General features: G+C 37.2%; 1 protein-coding gene and 1 non-coding gene across 4 annotated transcripts in view; both read left to right on the top strand.

Annotated features, from left to right (window-relative positions):
• The window catches only part of Naa16 (N(alpha)-acetyltransferase 16, NatA auxiliary subunit), a 58,381-nt gene that overhangs the window by 13,954 nt on the left and 28,667 nt on the right, over positions 1-15,760 (top strand). For all 3 annotated transcript variants that reach the window (XR_004116058.1, XM_031361117.1, XM_031361116.1), the window contains exons 7-9: positions 2,221-2,340; positions 6,512-6,607; positions 9,041-9,147. Coding sequence is in view for 2 of the 3 variants with exons in the window: in XM_031361117.1 (XP_031216977.1) it covers positions 2,221-2,340; positions 6,512-6,607; positions 9,041-9,147 (323 nt within the window). In the remaining variant the exon portion in view is untranslated. The remainder of the gene's footprint in view (positions 1-2,220; positions 2,341-6,511; positions 6,608-9,040; positions 9,148-15,760) is intronic.
• Positions 12,566-12,702, top strand: LOC116085495. The gene has a single exon (XR_004116598.1). It is a non-coding gene; the product is annotated as a small nucleolar RNA SNORA48 (small nucleolar RNA).

Raw genomic sequence — 15,760 nt, 5'->3', positions numbered from 1 at the left:
GGTGGCTGTCTAAGCACTTGGTTACTAAACCACTATTAATTTAATCACCGTGATATTCTTTTGATGACATAGGGGGAACTGAGGAGCTGCTGTCCTCTTGTTAATATGTAATATTTTCTGACTTTTGTTTCTAGTTATGTATATGAATGTTTTGCCTTGCATGTATGTTTGTGTGCTGTGTGCATGACTGATGCCTTCAGAAGCTAGAAGAAGGTGTTTGGTCCTCTGGAATTGGAGGTTTTGGTCTGTGTGGGTGCTAGAAATTGAACCCGGGTCCTCTCCAAGAGTAGTCTGTGCTCTTAACCACTGAGTCCAACTCTCCAGCTTCTAGTTGTTTTTTTGTTTGCTTCTTTAAGATTTGTTTTTTATTATTTTTAACTGTGTAGATGTGTATGCATGTCTATATGTAGATATAATAGGTGAGTGCAGCTTTCGGGGATGCAAGAGGCATTGGATCCCCTGAAGCTGCAGTTATAGGTGATTGTAAGCTGCTCAGTTTGAATGCTGGTACTAAACTCAAATTCTCTGCAAGAGCAATATATGCTCTTAAGCACCTAGCCAGCTTTCTAATACTTAACTTATTAATTTACTATAATTAATATTAGTGTCAGTATTAGTGACAACACTTTTTTCAAATTATCAATAAAATCTAATTATTCTTTTTTTTCTTATTCTACTGCCTGTAATTGATGGAAACGAAGAAAAAGGCAATTATTTTTCCTTCTTGGTGTGTTATTGCTATTTTTTGATTAAATCCTAATATTCTCAGGCAGCAGTTTCTCTATGGCTTTCTTTGTCTCATAGCATTAAGAAAGAAGTTAGCCGGGCAGTGGTGGTGGCACGCCTCTAATCCCAGCATTCGGGAGGCAGAGGAAGGTAGATTTCTGAGTTCAAGGCCAGCCTGGTCTACAGAGTGAGTTCCAGGACAGCCAGAGCTACCATTCTTATGTTGGTAGCAAAGATTTGGGGGGCTCTGTTCTTGAATAAGATAGCCAGTTTTATTGGCTATGGAGGTGGTGGGCTGTGTTAGTTTTTTTCAGTGAACTTTGTAGGCCCATTTAATATTCCAGTATTTATGTCATTTGTAACCATTAGCTTACTAAGATCCTTTCAAAAACTGTAAACGTTAGATTTTCACCTAATTGATATATATGTGCACTTTCTTGTTCTGTGTATACTTATACTATTTGCTTCATGGTAGTAGCAGATAACAGATGCTTATGGGAGTGAAAATATGCTGTTGCCAGTTATATATGAGATAAGCAGGACAGAGGTTAGGTTGGGCAAAATGTAGTTGTGCAGGACTTAGGGCATGTTTACTGTTTCTCTGTTACCCAAAAGTTATGTCTACCCATTTTGTATCAGGCCTAACTACTTGCTCAAGTTTACAAAGTTGCTATGTGTGTTGTAATTATACCTAGTTTAATTTTATTTTGGAAATTGATTATATAAAATGGAAAAATAATATAAATAAATTATGTCATTGACCCCATTATGGTGAATGTTAAATAATATAGAAATATTCCAAAGCCTGTTTTTTTTTTCTTTGAAATTGGTTCCTTGGGGATTGGGAACTACCAGGAATAGGAATGTGTGGTATAATCATTTTTAAAAAGCCTCTTTTATCTTAGTTTAAGTGTACTTTCCATTGTGTCTGAGGGCTTTTGCAATTTTTGTAAATTAGTAAAAAGGTTTGAACTTAAAAGACAATGCACCTGTCAACATGGCTTATGTGGTTTCTTGCTGTGAAATAATGTTTAGGTAATTGTGCTAAGTTAACTTAAACAATTTTAATGATCTAGAAAAGAAACCAAGAGAATGGACAGTTACCTAGTATAGGAACTGATCAAGGAAGACACATTTGAATTTTACAGTAATAAAGTTGACATATTTCATGTGGATGATTTGCCAGTTGGATTTACTGTCTTGCTTTAATTATCTCCAGGAGGCCATAAAAATATATGTAATGAAAAGATACTTGTTTTTACTAAGAAATTAGTATCCGTATGTATATTTAGGGAATAGGAAGGAGTCAAAAATGAAAGTGGTTCATTTTGGAAGCCAAACTATACATTAATTAATATATAACATGTCCTAAGGGAACCATACAGATTGAAGTTTTCCTAAAATATTTGCTTACTAATAATGCTTAGAGAATTCTCTTGGGTCAGAAAAGTAATGTTTAAGTAAACTTAATTTTAATTTTAAACTTAATTTTAGGGGAAATGCTGTTGAAATTGGGAAGACTAGAAGAAGCCAGTGAAGTGTTCAAAAACTTGATTGATTGGAATGCAGAAAATTGGTGTTATTATGAAGGCTTGGAAAAGGCATTGCAACTCCGTATGTAATGATTTTCCTCCACTTCCTTAACTAGCTTTTGAAGTGTGTTAAAATGAAAGCTACACTAATCTTTAAGAATAAATGATTTTAGCATTAAGAGTTGTTTTTCCATGTAGTAAAGTTTCAGATTGTATGTGGGCATGAAAATTAACTAAAATGTTCCTACTTAAATAACAATGCTAGTAGATACTTTTAGATTCCTTTAGTCATTTAAAATATTTTTTTTTATTCATATTAGGGTCTGTTTTACTCAGGGTCTCTAGAGGAACCAAACTGATAGAATGAATATGTATTTATGTAAAAATGGACTTATTAGAGTATGAATTTGTATTTATGTAAAAATGGACTTATTAGAGCAGCTTGCAGGCTGTGGTCCAGCTATTAATCAATGGTTGCCTCCTGATAGAAAGTCCAGGAATCTAATAATTGTTCATTCCATGAGGCTGGATGTCTCAGCTAATCTTCAGTATACATTGGAATCCTGAAGAAATAGACTCTGAACTTACCAGTGAGAGTAAGGGTCATTTAAAATTTTAACAAACAAGGGTCAAGCATGGTGATACATGTCTGCAATCCTAGGAAGCTAAGGTAGGAGACTTACTAGTTCAAGGGCAGCCTGAGCTATGCAATAAGACCCTGTTTCAGAAACATACAGGTCTAGAAAGAGGCCTCAGTGTGTAAAGTGTCTGCTGAGGAAGTGTGAGGGCCTGAGTCAGACATCCAGAACCCATGTAATGTAGACTTGGGAATGTTTGTTATCTCTGGACGCTTGTGGGCCAGGTAGTCTGGGTATGCAGCAGTGAACAATAGACCCTGTCCCAAACAAGGTAGAAAGTGAGGACTGACACAAGAGATTGTCCTCTCACCTCATACAGATACCATGCCATGCACATGCCTGTACTTACACATATGAACATGGAGAAACATACATATACACACACACACACACACACACACACACACACACACACACACACAAAACACAGAAAAGCTAACTAGAGAGATGAGGAAGAAAATGAGCATTTTCTTTCTGGAAAATGGCATAATTAATATTATATTGCTAAAGATGTGTTATCTTAGACTTTAAATATAATGATTGAGTGAAAGAATATTCACGGAGGTTATACAGTATAGAAAGGCAATATAAAAGTCATCCTCTTACTTTCAAGCCAAGTCAGTTTGTGGAGAATGAAAAATATTTATCTTGAAAGTAGATAGCTGTGACGATTTTGAGAACTCCTGAGATTGTTATTCCAAATTTTATGAAAAATTTGTAGAATTAAATGTTGATAGGAGCAGTTACTATTCCTAGAATCATAGATATAATTTTATTTTATTTCATTTTATTTTCTTGAGACAAGGTCTTTGTAGCTTAGGCTGGCTTTAAACTTGGTATATAACTAAGATTAACCTTGAACTCTATTCTTCTAGCCCAAGTTCTAGGATTATAGGCACATACCACCAGGTCCAACTTAAAATGCTATTTATTTTCAGAAAGTATGTCTGAAATAGTTACAACATTTTAAAATTTTTCTTTACATAGATCTTTTTAGGAAAATGATTAAAATTAAAATATTGACTAAATATTGTTTGAAAAAAAAACAAGGCAAGAGTTACATGTATTCAGGTTGGAAATTTAAAATAACTATGGCTTTTATCTTTAAATGCCTAGTTATTAACTAATGCCTAGTCACTAGACAAAAACAAGGGAGGTTTATTTTGGCCCACTGTAGGCCTGGGGCCGGGACGTGAAGTGGCTAGTGACAGGAAGCAGAGGAGATTGATATGGGTGCTCAGCTAGCTTCCCCTTCTCTCTCATTCTACCCTTGGATCCAACCTGGGGTTGGTGCTACTCATACTCTCTGCATCTTCCTTCTTTGGATGCTCTCAAAGTCAGACCCAGAGGTTTGTTTTAGGTGGTTCCAAAGCCGTTCAAGTTGACAGTGAAGGTTAACCACCACACTGACAAAGCAATCAATAATTAAGTCCTTACATATTTTAATTAAAATAAGTGTACCGTAGATCACATTTTAAGGTGCTTGATAGTGTAAACTATTGCTTTTAAAACTACTTATACTACCTATGTTTTTAGATTCTTTCAGATGTTTTTCCCCCCATGGTAACTTCTGTAGGTCCAACTTGTTACTTCAAGTAGGGTGGTAAAATAGTAATATCTTAATACTAATTTATATATATAAGACTTGTTTTATCTGGAATGTAATGCAGAGATATCTCTCTTTCTTAGTATGCTTAGTAGTAGTCTTCATTATATATTTTAGGTAAAAGGTCCTTAATGTTCTATGAAGTCTCTAAATTGTTAACAGAATATGAAAAAAAATTTTTTCAGAGATCCCCATTTTAAAAATCTAACCATATTGGCACTCCAAAACATAGTACAGGGGGAAGACATGAGTCTACACAAATTACCTCTTCAAATTATTCAATTTTTACCAGATTACCTCTTCAAATACAATCTTTAATAATCCTGATACAAATAGCTCATTTACTGTGAAGGTGACCTGTTTGCATTTACCTAGGATTGATTGATTGTTTGTTTGTTCAGAAACAGTATTGGAACTCCTGCGTAGACCAAGGCTAGCCTTGAAATCAGAGATACCCACCTGCTCCTGCCTCCCTAGTACTGGGATTAAAGGAATGTGCCACCATTCCTGGGACAGTGGATTATTCTTAAAAATCACATTTTTTGATTTGAATTATAATATACTTAAAACCTTATAGCTTAAATAGATTTGTTTAATTTTTCCTTAAAATATTACTATAGGTAGTCTGATTGCTTATACATGATAGTATCTCTGTAAGTTATGCAGGAATTACATGGTTACTATTCTGGATACAGTATGTCATTCTTGTGTGGATTTTCTTTATAGGACTAAAAGTTAATGATCCTTGGGTGGAATTTTTCACGTCTATCATGTTATTTTGGAGAAAAAGATTCCACTTTAAAGAATCTGTTCTTGGGGCTGGTGAGCAGATAAGAGCACTGACTGCTCTTCCGAAGGTCCTGAGTTTAAATCCCAGCAACCACATGGTAGCTCACAACCACCCGTAATGAGATCTGATGCCCTCTTCTGCTGCGTCTGAAGACATCTACAGTGTATTACACCAGGGCCATCCTGAGTTCAGTTCGCAGTAGCCACATGATGGCTCACGGCCATCTGTACAGCTACAGTGTACTCATACACATAAATACATAAATCTCTAAAAAAGAAAAAGAATCTGTTATTTTGGTGTTGTTGTTTTAGACTGACTTAATGTTTTAGAATGATTTGATTTTATATTTTATGTGCATGAATGTCTGCATATATGTGTGTACCTGGTACACAAAGATGCCAGAAGAGGGTGCTAAATGCTCTGGATTAGAGTTACAGACACCATGTGGGTGCTGGGAATTAAACCCAGGTACTTTGCCAGACAAACAGGTACTGTTAATGGCTGTTTAGTTTAGTTTTGTTTTGTTTCATTTCATATGGAGTTTTCATTAAGGATTTTAAGTGTCAAAGAAATTGAGAATTATAGTTCATTTTTATACTAAAACATTTATGACTACAATCCTTAAACTATTATTTAAGCTTAATAGGTATTAAAGACTTTTAGGGGGAGGCCCCATTAGTTTAGAGAATTTATATAAGGTATATTATAAACAATATGTTATAAAATGATTTTCTTTTTTACGGTTTGGAAGCTAAGGAGTAGAAGAGAAATGCAGCATCTCTGTATGATTTGATATAAGTGACTTAGTCGAGTGGTATGTAGAATCTGTAGTCAAGAAAAGATGGCTACATTTTTCCTGGAGATTTGGTTTCAAAGGATAATTTTAAGATGTGGCACATGCATTGAATCCTAGTATTTGGGCGGCAGAGGCAGGTGGATCTCTTAGTCAGTGGCTAAATTGGTCTCTATAGGGAACTTTTAGGCAGCCAGGGTTATGTTGTAAGACCCTGTCTAAAAAAACAAACAAACTAGGAAACAACACCCACCCTACACACATATACATACACAGGATGACGGTTTCCTGATTATAATATTTTTAACACCACAGTTTTAAATGTCATTTTTTTACAAAATTGTGAGCAGCTTTGATACTGACAATACAATTTTTGTATTAAAGTTCATGTTATGATATATAATCTCACATTTTTACTGAAACTAGGTTCTTTAGACGCGAGGCTTCAGATTTATGAAGAAATCAGTAAGCAGCACCCCAGAGCAGTTTCCCCGAGAAGATTACCACTGAATTTTGTCCCAGGTAATAAATACCAGGGTATCTTTGTAATGCTAATAATACTTTTGAAATTAGTAGATACCGTTAATGTTTTAAGTTCTCTTTCTCTTCTAGAGTTTATGTCTGTCTGTCTGTAAAAGTAAATTTTATTTTCCTGATTAATTGTTGTTTCTGAGGCTTACTGCTTTCATCTGCTAATGTAGTCCTAGTCCTGGAAGCTTCTAGCCTCCATAGACTCTTATCTAGGCCTAGAATGTCCCAGCCTCTGAGACATACTGCTGAATAACCTCACCCTTTCAAGTTCTTAGTCAGGTTGGCTTGGTCAAGCAGACATGTAATACTGAATAGTCTGGTTTTTCTCCTTAAAGTGATTATTATAAGATAGCTAGAAAGAAGAGAGATAATTGTAAAATGAGTAAATAGTAAAAATAGTATGTTTATATAGTTACAAATTAAAAGAATAAGTGGTCCTCTTTTCTGCCTTTGTCACGGACCAGCAAGTTAACTTGTTACTATGCTACACTTGTTTGAACCATACCATAATGCTTCTGATACTACTTGGTGTAGGCTTGGTTTACATAAAGAAACTCGGTGTAGTGGACTTAGTCCAAGAGCATACACAAAGTAGAAACATGCATATTTCGAGCATCTGCCTCTTACTGTTTACCATAGTATTGCTAATTCCTCTGTATGCCTGAGGATGTGCTGGGAAGATAGGTTAGAGCTAGTTTTGGTTTTAAGATCTAACTGTAAATGTTAATATTAGTTTGTGGCTTTTAAAAGATGAATTATAGGTTATAAGAGATTAGAAATCTGAAAATAGTATAATGAAGTTTTCTTTCATTTTCTTGATTAGTTAATGATATTGCTTATGTGTATTTTACTTAGTATAGTCAGCTCAACCAAATAACCAGACTAGTCTATTCGTTTGGATTGCTGGAATTTATTGTGCAATGTTATTATTCATAAAGAAACACAGGAAAACATTTAAATGATATATTGGCATATGATACCTTGTAAAAAAATTTTAATTTGTGTGTGTGTGTGTGTGTATGTATGTGTTAGATGGGTGTGGGGTGGGGTTGTCTCTGTGTGTGTGTGTGTGTACATATACATACATACATATATATGTATATATATGCATGCTATAGTGTACGTGTGGAGGTCAGCTTGTTGGAGTTGGTTCTCTCCACCATATGTGTTCCAAAGATTGAACTTGGGTTCTTATATTTGGCAACATGCACCTTTAACCCGCTGAGTGATCTTGCTGACCCATGTTTTTGTCTTTTAATGAATGAATAAGTTCAAGTCTTACTGTCATTAGGTTTATATACCTCCATTTAAAAGTAGATTTCTTTCAATATTTTCTCTTTCCCTCCTCTTAGTTCCAATTCTTCCCTTTCATCATCATCTTCACTTTCTGCTGTTTTGCCCTTTTCTTCTCATTTTCCTTGTCCTTTTCTTCTTGATGGGTCTCACATATCCCTGTCTGGTTTCCAATTAGGTAAGGATGGCTGTGAATATCTGATTCTTTGTCACCCACCTTCCTAGTGCTGGGATTAGAGGCATTCACCACGACAACCTATTTATTGCGATGCTAGAGATAGAATTTAAGGCCTTAGTGCATATAAGGGATGCTCTTACCAAGTGAGCTACATTTCTGTCCCCTTCTAATATTTCTATTTACAAAAAAAAAAAATGACACCATCTGCTTCTATCACAGGAGGATGCCAGGAGGATAGTAAAGTTGGTGGGAGCCAACCTGAGATACAGCAAGCTTCTTTCTCATAAAACAACCAAGGAAAGATTCTAGACATTTTTGTTACAGGTAGCAATAATAGGAAATGTACTTGTTTGATGTTGCAAATAGTTTATTATTTCATAGTTAAGTGCCTTAGTTCAGTCTAATATGTAACATTTTTTAAGTATCATATTCTCTAGAAAGTGTTCTCTGTTGTAAATATTTTTAAATTTTGGTAACAGTCAATGCTATATCACCGGTACCTGAAATAATGCCTGACACAGGATTGAGGACTGACCAGACGTTGAAGTTGGTGACGCCACTTTAGTGTGTCCGGAGATAATTTGGTTGTTTCTGGACTATAGTACCTGTCGTGGAGCGTGTGGCAGACACCATGTGGGTGTCTTCAGGAGTCTGGACCAAGTTTGTGTTCAGGAGAGACTAGGAAGACGACTTGCTCTTGTGATTGTAGTCAAATAGTCAGTAAATGATGCTGAAGACTGCGTAGCCGTTTCATTTACCTGTTCCTGAAGTGTTCCTAGAAGGTACTTTGAATGGAAATTAGGGGAAATGTCAACTGAAACATTGCTATTATGCTTTTTTTATGTGACAAAATAGTGCTGACTTTGGGGGTTGCAGAACAATTTTTCTGAAGGAACTTTTGTCCAGTTCTTTAAGAATTGACTCAATCAACCACAGTTTGCTTTTATCTCTAGGTAAAAAATTTCGAGAACTCATGGATAAGTTCCTGAGGTCAAACTTTAGCAAAGGGTGTCCACCTCTGTTCACTACTTTGAAATCTTTATATTGTAATACAGAAAAGGTAAGTTTGGTTTTTATGCAGATAACTGTTATGATTTAATTATTTTCTCTATTGTACCAAGTTTCCCTTTTTATCTTCTATACCAAATAATTATACCTGATATATCAGTACTATATACCAAAAGTATACATATATAGTATAAGTGATAACAAAGGAGTTACTGTGCTGTAAAGTTTAGAGAAAAGTATTTTCAAAATACTGAGATATGCTGAGCAATGGTGGCACACCTTTAACCCCAGCACTAGGGAGGCAGAGGTAGGCAGATATCTGAGTTCAGGGCCATCCTGGTCTACAAAGCAAGCTCTGGCTCAGCCAGTGCTACTGCATAAAGAAATCCTGTACTGAAAAACCAAAAAAGGAAACATGATCTTTACAGCTGGATGTGATGAAACACACTTGTAATCCTAGCCCTTGATAGGCTGAGGTAGGAGAATTGTCAAGAACATGAAGCTAGCTTGACTTTCACAGTTAATTCCAGGTCTGTCTGGGATGCATAGTGAGATCTGCTCTTGGGAAAAATAACCCAAACCAAACATATTATTAGAATTTTATATTTAGATATTTATAAGTCATTATATATTTCACAGTGTAGGGCTTTTTTCCTCCAGTTTGTAATCATATTAAAGTTAGCATGGATAGTTGAATTTAACATTAAAATACCATTTCAGTGGAATAGGAACAACTAGTTTTAATTAATAGGTTAAATCCTAATAGGTATAATAGTTTTAGGAGTTGAGGGGATAGCTCATTCAGCAGTGTAGAACTTGCTGTATGAGCATGCATGTAAAAAGTGGGCATGGTCTTTCTTCTTTTTCTTTTTCTTTTTTTCCCGAGACAGGGTTTCTCTGTATAGCCTTGGCTGTCCTGGAACTCATGCTGTAGACCAGGCTGTCCTCGAACTCAGAAATCCGCCTGCCTCTGCCTTCCAAGTGCTGGGATTAAAGGCGTGCGCCACCACCGCCCGGCAGTGGGCATGGTCTTAAAATCCAGTACTGGGGAGACGGGGATTCCTGGGGCTTGTGGGCCAAGTGGCCTTCCATAAGTAACTAGTCCCAGGTTTCAAACAACAGGTACATGCATTCACACATTTTTATTCTCTCTCTCCCTCCCTCCCTCCCTCCCTCTCTCTCTCTCTCTCTCTCTCACACACACACACACACACACCCTCACACCCTCTCTCACCCTCCTTTCATGTTCCTCTGCATACAAGTAAGCATGATAAAGAAACTGCTTCTGCACTTAAGTCTTGGTTATAAATTTGGAAGATAAATGGATAATTAGAATCTGATAGTAAAGCCAGGTGTTGTAGCACACACTTGAAGTTTCTGTTACTTGGGAGATAAAGCCGGAAGGTCACTTCAGCTTAAGATCTGAGACTTAATTTAGCAACATAGCCCACTCCCCACTAGAAAAGGGGAAAGGTGCTAATAGAAAGCAAGTTATACTTTATTCCTAAGCACTGGCTCTTATTAAGGTCTGAAATCTTGTGGCTGGTCTTCTTTATAGTCAAACATTTTAAGTCACTGTTGAACATTAAGATTTTCATCAAACCTCTATCAGGTTATTTAGGTTTGACCCATATTTTTAAAAGTAATACTTGTGGGTAATAAAATGTTGGAAATTAGATCAGGAATTAGAACATCTGATTGGCTTATGAAACCTTGAGGTTCCCACTCAAACCATTTTCGGATCACAGTGGTTGGTGAGTTATGATAGTCATCTCAAGTCCCATTTGTAGGCAGGTTCTGGTATAGTGGAATCACATGGAATCATGTGGCTATGGAATCACAGCTTGTTGGGAATTCTGACTCTGCCACTCATCTGTTTAAACTTAAGTCGTAAAGACCATAGGTCAAAGGCCATGCTTTAGGAATTTATCTCTGCAACAGGCACAAATATTTTCCCAGGCTGGATTTTAATTTGATAATTGAAATTTAATAGAGCTTTAGTCCTAATCAAATATAACTGCTTGGAGAAAAGACTTACCAGGAGGGGATGGCTGGAATTAGAAGGTTTAAAGTTTGTAAAAGGTTTGAAACATTGTGTTGGTTCCCATCATTGTGAGAAACAGTGATAAATAGCTTTAGATAAGGAGAGGCTTATTTGACTTCAGTTTTGAAGTTTGGTCTGTGGTTTCTTAGCTCTGGCAAAGCTGAGTCTCTTGGCGAGGGGAATGTATAAGGGAGCGGACTTGCTTCCATAATGGCAGGCCAGCGGGAACTGAAAAGGGAAGGGAAGGGCTGGAATATCAATATACTGTGAAAGACATGCATGGCCAGTGACCTTTCCTCCCACGTAGGCCCTTCCTAAAATTGCTGTTGTCTTTCAATAGTGACATCAGTTAGGAATTAAAGTAGAGGACCTGAGTTTGAATTCCAGCACCTAATTAAAAAGCTAGGTATGGCTGTGCTCTCCCATAATTCTTAAATCTCAATGTCTTATAGTCTAGCTCAATAGACTGAAAAACCCTGTCAAAGGCAGTAAGGCAGAGTGACAGAAACATACCAGATGTCTTGCTCTGGCTCTGTTCATGTACACCTTCACACACAGGTGCATATACCACACACAGCACACACCTCACACACAAAAGGAGCTTTCAGTCTATAACAAATGAATGGGCTGATATTTGCATATTACCTACTTGATATCGAAATAGTGAAATGAAGTGGGTTCCTATGAGAAAAACTTAAATTTTAAATTATTTTTGTGTGCATAAAGTATGAGTACAGGTGTGTACATGCTAGGACACCCTTATCAAAGTCAAAGGACAATTTTGGGAGTTAGATTGTCTTTTTATCATGGGTTCAAGATGTTGAACTTGGGACATTGAGCTTGTGAGGCAAGTCCAGACCCACTGAGCTGTCTTACCAGTCCCAAACTGTTATTTTTGATAAAAAACTTTCTGATACAGTTTTAACTATGTAGTTCTGGCTGTCCTGGAACTCACTGTGTAGACTGGGCTGACCTTGAACTCAGAGATTCTTCTGCCTCTGCCTCCTGAGTACTGAGATTAAAGGCCTGTTACCACATCTAATTAGTTCATTATACTTAAGTAATTTAAAATTGGTTCAGAAAGTATGCTTTAGTCCAGAACCGTATGGTAAGTCCTATTTAAAATCAGTGTTTGGGAGCTAGCAAGATGTTTCAGCAGGTTAATGGTTATTGCCAACAAGCCTACTAACCTGAGTTAGATTCCTGAGACACACATGATGGAATAAGAGGAGGCTTCCCAGATAACTTCCACGTGTGCTATGATGTTCTTGGCTGGGGAAGGGAATACCAGTATGCTTACACACAAAAAAAATAAATATGAAAAATAAAAATATTTTTAAAAAAAATCTATGCTAGCTACAGTGTTTAACCAATCAGTAGATGGCAGTGTAAGTTAATCAAAAACAAAAATAATTGCCACATACTTCACCCCTGGCAATGGACAAAGAGGCACCTTGTTTGTGGTGTTGTTCTTAGTCAGGGGCAGAGCAGTGGCAGTCCTTTGTTCTCCTAGCTTGATGCCTGGCTTGGTGGCCAAAGCTGTTTTATACCTAGGGCACATAAAATCCTGACGCTACTCTTTTACTACTGTTCAAGCCTAGTGATTACTGTGAAGCAAGTGTCTGGGTACCAATATACAAAAGGTGGTTGTAGCATTAGGAGACTCCATGGATACCTCTTGTCATGACTGTATTGGGGGCACCACTGTGCGTGCTGAGGTGCAGAAGCTGCAAATGGAAGCTCCCATATCATCGTTGGTACCCCTGGCTGGGTGTTTGATATGCTTAACCGGGGATACCTGTCCCCCAAATACATCAAGATGTTTGTACTGGATGAAGCAGATGAAATGTTAAGCTGTGGATTCAAGGATCAGATCTCTGAAAATGTTAAGTCGTGGGTTCAGGGATCAGATCTCTGATATATTCCAAAAGCTCAACAGTAACACATAGGTAGTTTTGTTGTCTGCTACAATGACTTCTGATGTCCTTGAGGTGACCAAGAAGTTCATGAGAGAACCTATTCAGATTCTTGTCAAGAAGGAAGAGTTGACCCTGGAGGGTATCCACCAATTCTACATCAATGTGGATTGAGAGGAGTGGAAGCTTGACACATTGTGTGACTTGTAAGAAACACTGACTATCACCCAGGCAGTAATCTTTATCAATACTAGAAGGAAGGTGGATTGACTCACTGAGAAGATGCATGCCCGGGATTTCACTCTTTCTGCCATGCATGGAGATATGGACCAAAAGGAATGAGATGTGATCATGAGGGAGTTCCAGTCTGGCTCTAACAGAGGGTTAATTACCACTGGGATTAAAGCATAGGCCACAATGCCTGGCTCAGACAAAATACTTTTACATAAAATAAATATTTTTTAAAATGTACATTTTGGGCTGGAGAGATGGCTCAGCAGTTACAAGCACTGTCTGCTCTTCCAGGTCCTGAGTTCAATTCCCAGCAACCACATGGTGACTTAAAACCATCTATAATGAGTTCTGATGCCTTCTTCTGGCATGCAGGTGTACATGCAGATATACATTCATATACATTACATACATACATGCATACTTTTTAAAAAATGTACATCCCTAGGGCCAGACTTGGTGATGATAATGATCCCTGGATTCCACCTTCAGAACTGTTCCTTTCAAAACAAAATAATTCTATTAATTTCTAGATCATGAGTTTGTTTACTTGCTTGCCCATCCATCATCCATCCATCCGTCTAAGATAGGATCTCACTAAGTAGCTCTGAAAGACACAAGAATCTACCTGCTTCTATTTCTTCAGTGCTGAAATTAAAGGCATATGCCACTACACCCAGTCTTCTGAGTTTATTTGATCTTCAACATTTTTCTGAAAAATAAATGGTGATAAAATTTGAACTCAGGTCTTTTGGAAAAGCAGCCAGTGCTCTTTACTCCTGAATCTCTCCCACCCCTATTGAATGATTTTATTTTTTAAGTGAAACTCATGCCAGTAACTTACATAGCCATTTAAAAATTATTCTTATGATAGAATCCAAAGACATGCTAATATTTGATCCTTAGAGGCTGAAGGATGATGGTAGGAAAAATATTAAATGACTTTGCAGTTAAGTCATAATTTTGCTATAAGAACGGAAGTTTTTTGTGTATGAGAATACTGTAATTCATAGCACAATTGTCTTGAATTTAAGCCAACGTGTCTTGGTAGCATTTGTTGCCATTGTGTAGTGTGATTAAGTTAGCAGTGCAAAGTGCTCTTGTTGCATGATAACAGAAACACCTAGTATTTACCATATGTCTGTTTTTGTATTATTTTTTTGGTCATTGCACATTTGACAACCTTTAAATATTACCAAACACTTTGAGTCTTCCACATTTGTGACCCCAGAGGCTACAATACACAGTTTAGTGAGTGTTAGAGCATCAGACTATACTCTTCTCCTCTGTTTCAGTAACTGCTACATCTTTGTGTCTGTATTCAGTACCTGCTATATCAACCTACTCTCCCTCCCTCCTCTGGACCTCTAGTGAAAATAATTCTACTCCCATGAAGTCAAGTTTTTGGGTTTCACATTAGACACACACCTCTTGTCTTTCAAGATATGAACTTACTGTGTAGTCTCTGTGGGTCTCAAGCTTACCACCCTCCTGAGGGCCTAGATTAGGTTTGCATGCACACATTCCCCAGCCTCAAAGGCTCTTTCAAGTAGTGCTTCAGTGGGACATATTGCCACTTGCTTGTAATCTAGAACTTTGAAGGATGAGAAGGAAAGACTGCTTAGACTCTGAGGCCAGGGCTATGTAATATGTTCCAGACCCACTAGTCCTTTATACATAGACTCTATTAAAAACAAACCAAAACAAAGTTATTTAAACTAAGCACTCTTTGTCTTTAAGGAATCATTTTAGCCAGTTTCTACTAATATCACATTTTCATTAGGTATATTTGACTGTAGTTTTTTTGTTTGTTTTTATTTTATTTAATTTTATGTGCTGGATGTTTTGCTTGCATGCATGTATGTGTACTATGTGTATGTAGTGCTCTCAGAGGCCTGAAAAAGGGAATGAGATCCCCTGGAACTAGAGTTATGGGCAGTTGTATAGTAAGCCTGAGAAGTGTTTTATTTTGGCTTCCCTCTCACCCCTTTTTGGTAAAGGGTTGGGCAGTAGAAATTTTTTTTTGTTTTTGTCTTTTTTTTTGTTTTTTGTTTTTTGAGACAGGGTTTCTCTGTGTAGCCTTGGATGTACTGGAACTCAATCTGTAGACCAGGTTGGCCTCGAACTCAGAAATCCACCTGCCTCTGCCTACCAAGTGCTGGGACTAAAGGCGGGCTCTTTTTAGATATTTTCTTTATTTACATGTCATATGATACTTCTTTTCCCAGTTTCCTCTCCGGAAAAAAAAAAAAAGAAATAAAATAAAATAAAATAAAGATAAAAAACCGCAAAACAACAACAACAACAAAAAACCTGTTCCCTTCCCTTTCCCCTTCTCACCAACCCACCCTCTCCCACTTCCTGGCCCTGGCATTCCCCTACGCTGGGGCATAGAATCTTCACAGGGCCATTAGTCCCGCCATGTGTACTCTTTGGTTGGTGGTTTAGTCCCTGGGAGCTCTGAGGGTACTAGT

This window comes from Mastomys coucha, unplaced genomic scaffold (assembly GCF_008632895.1).
Source record: "Mastomys coucha isolate ucsf_1 unplaced genomic scaffold, UCSF_Mcou_1 pScaffold9, whole genome shotgun sequence".
Taxonomy (NCBI): Eukaryota; Metazoa; Chordata; class Mammalia; order Rodentia; family Muridae; genus Mastomys; species Mastomys coucha.
This window is presented reverse-complemented; position numbering and strand designations above follow the sequence as displayed.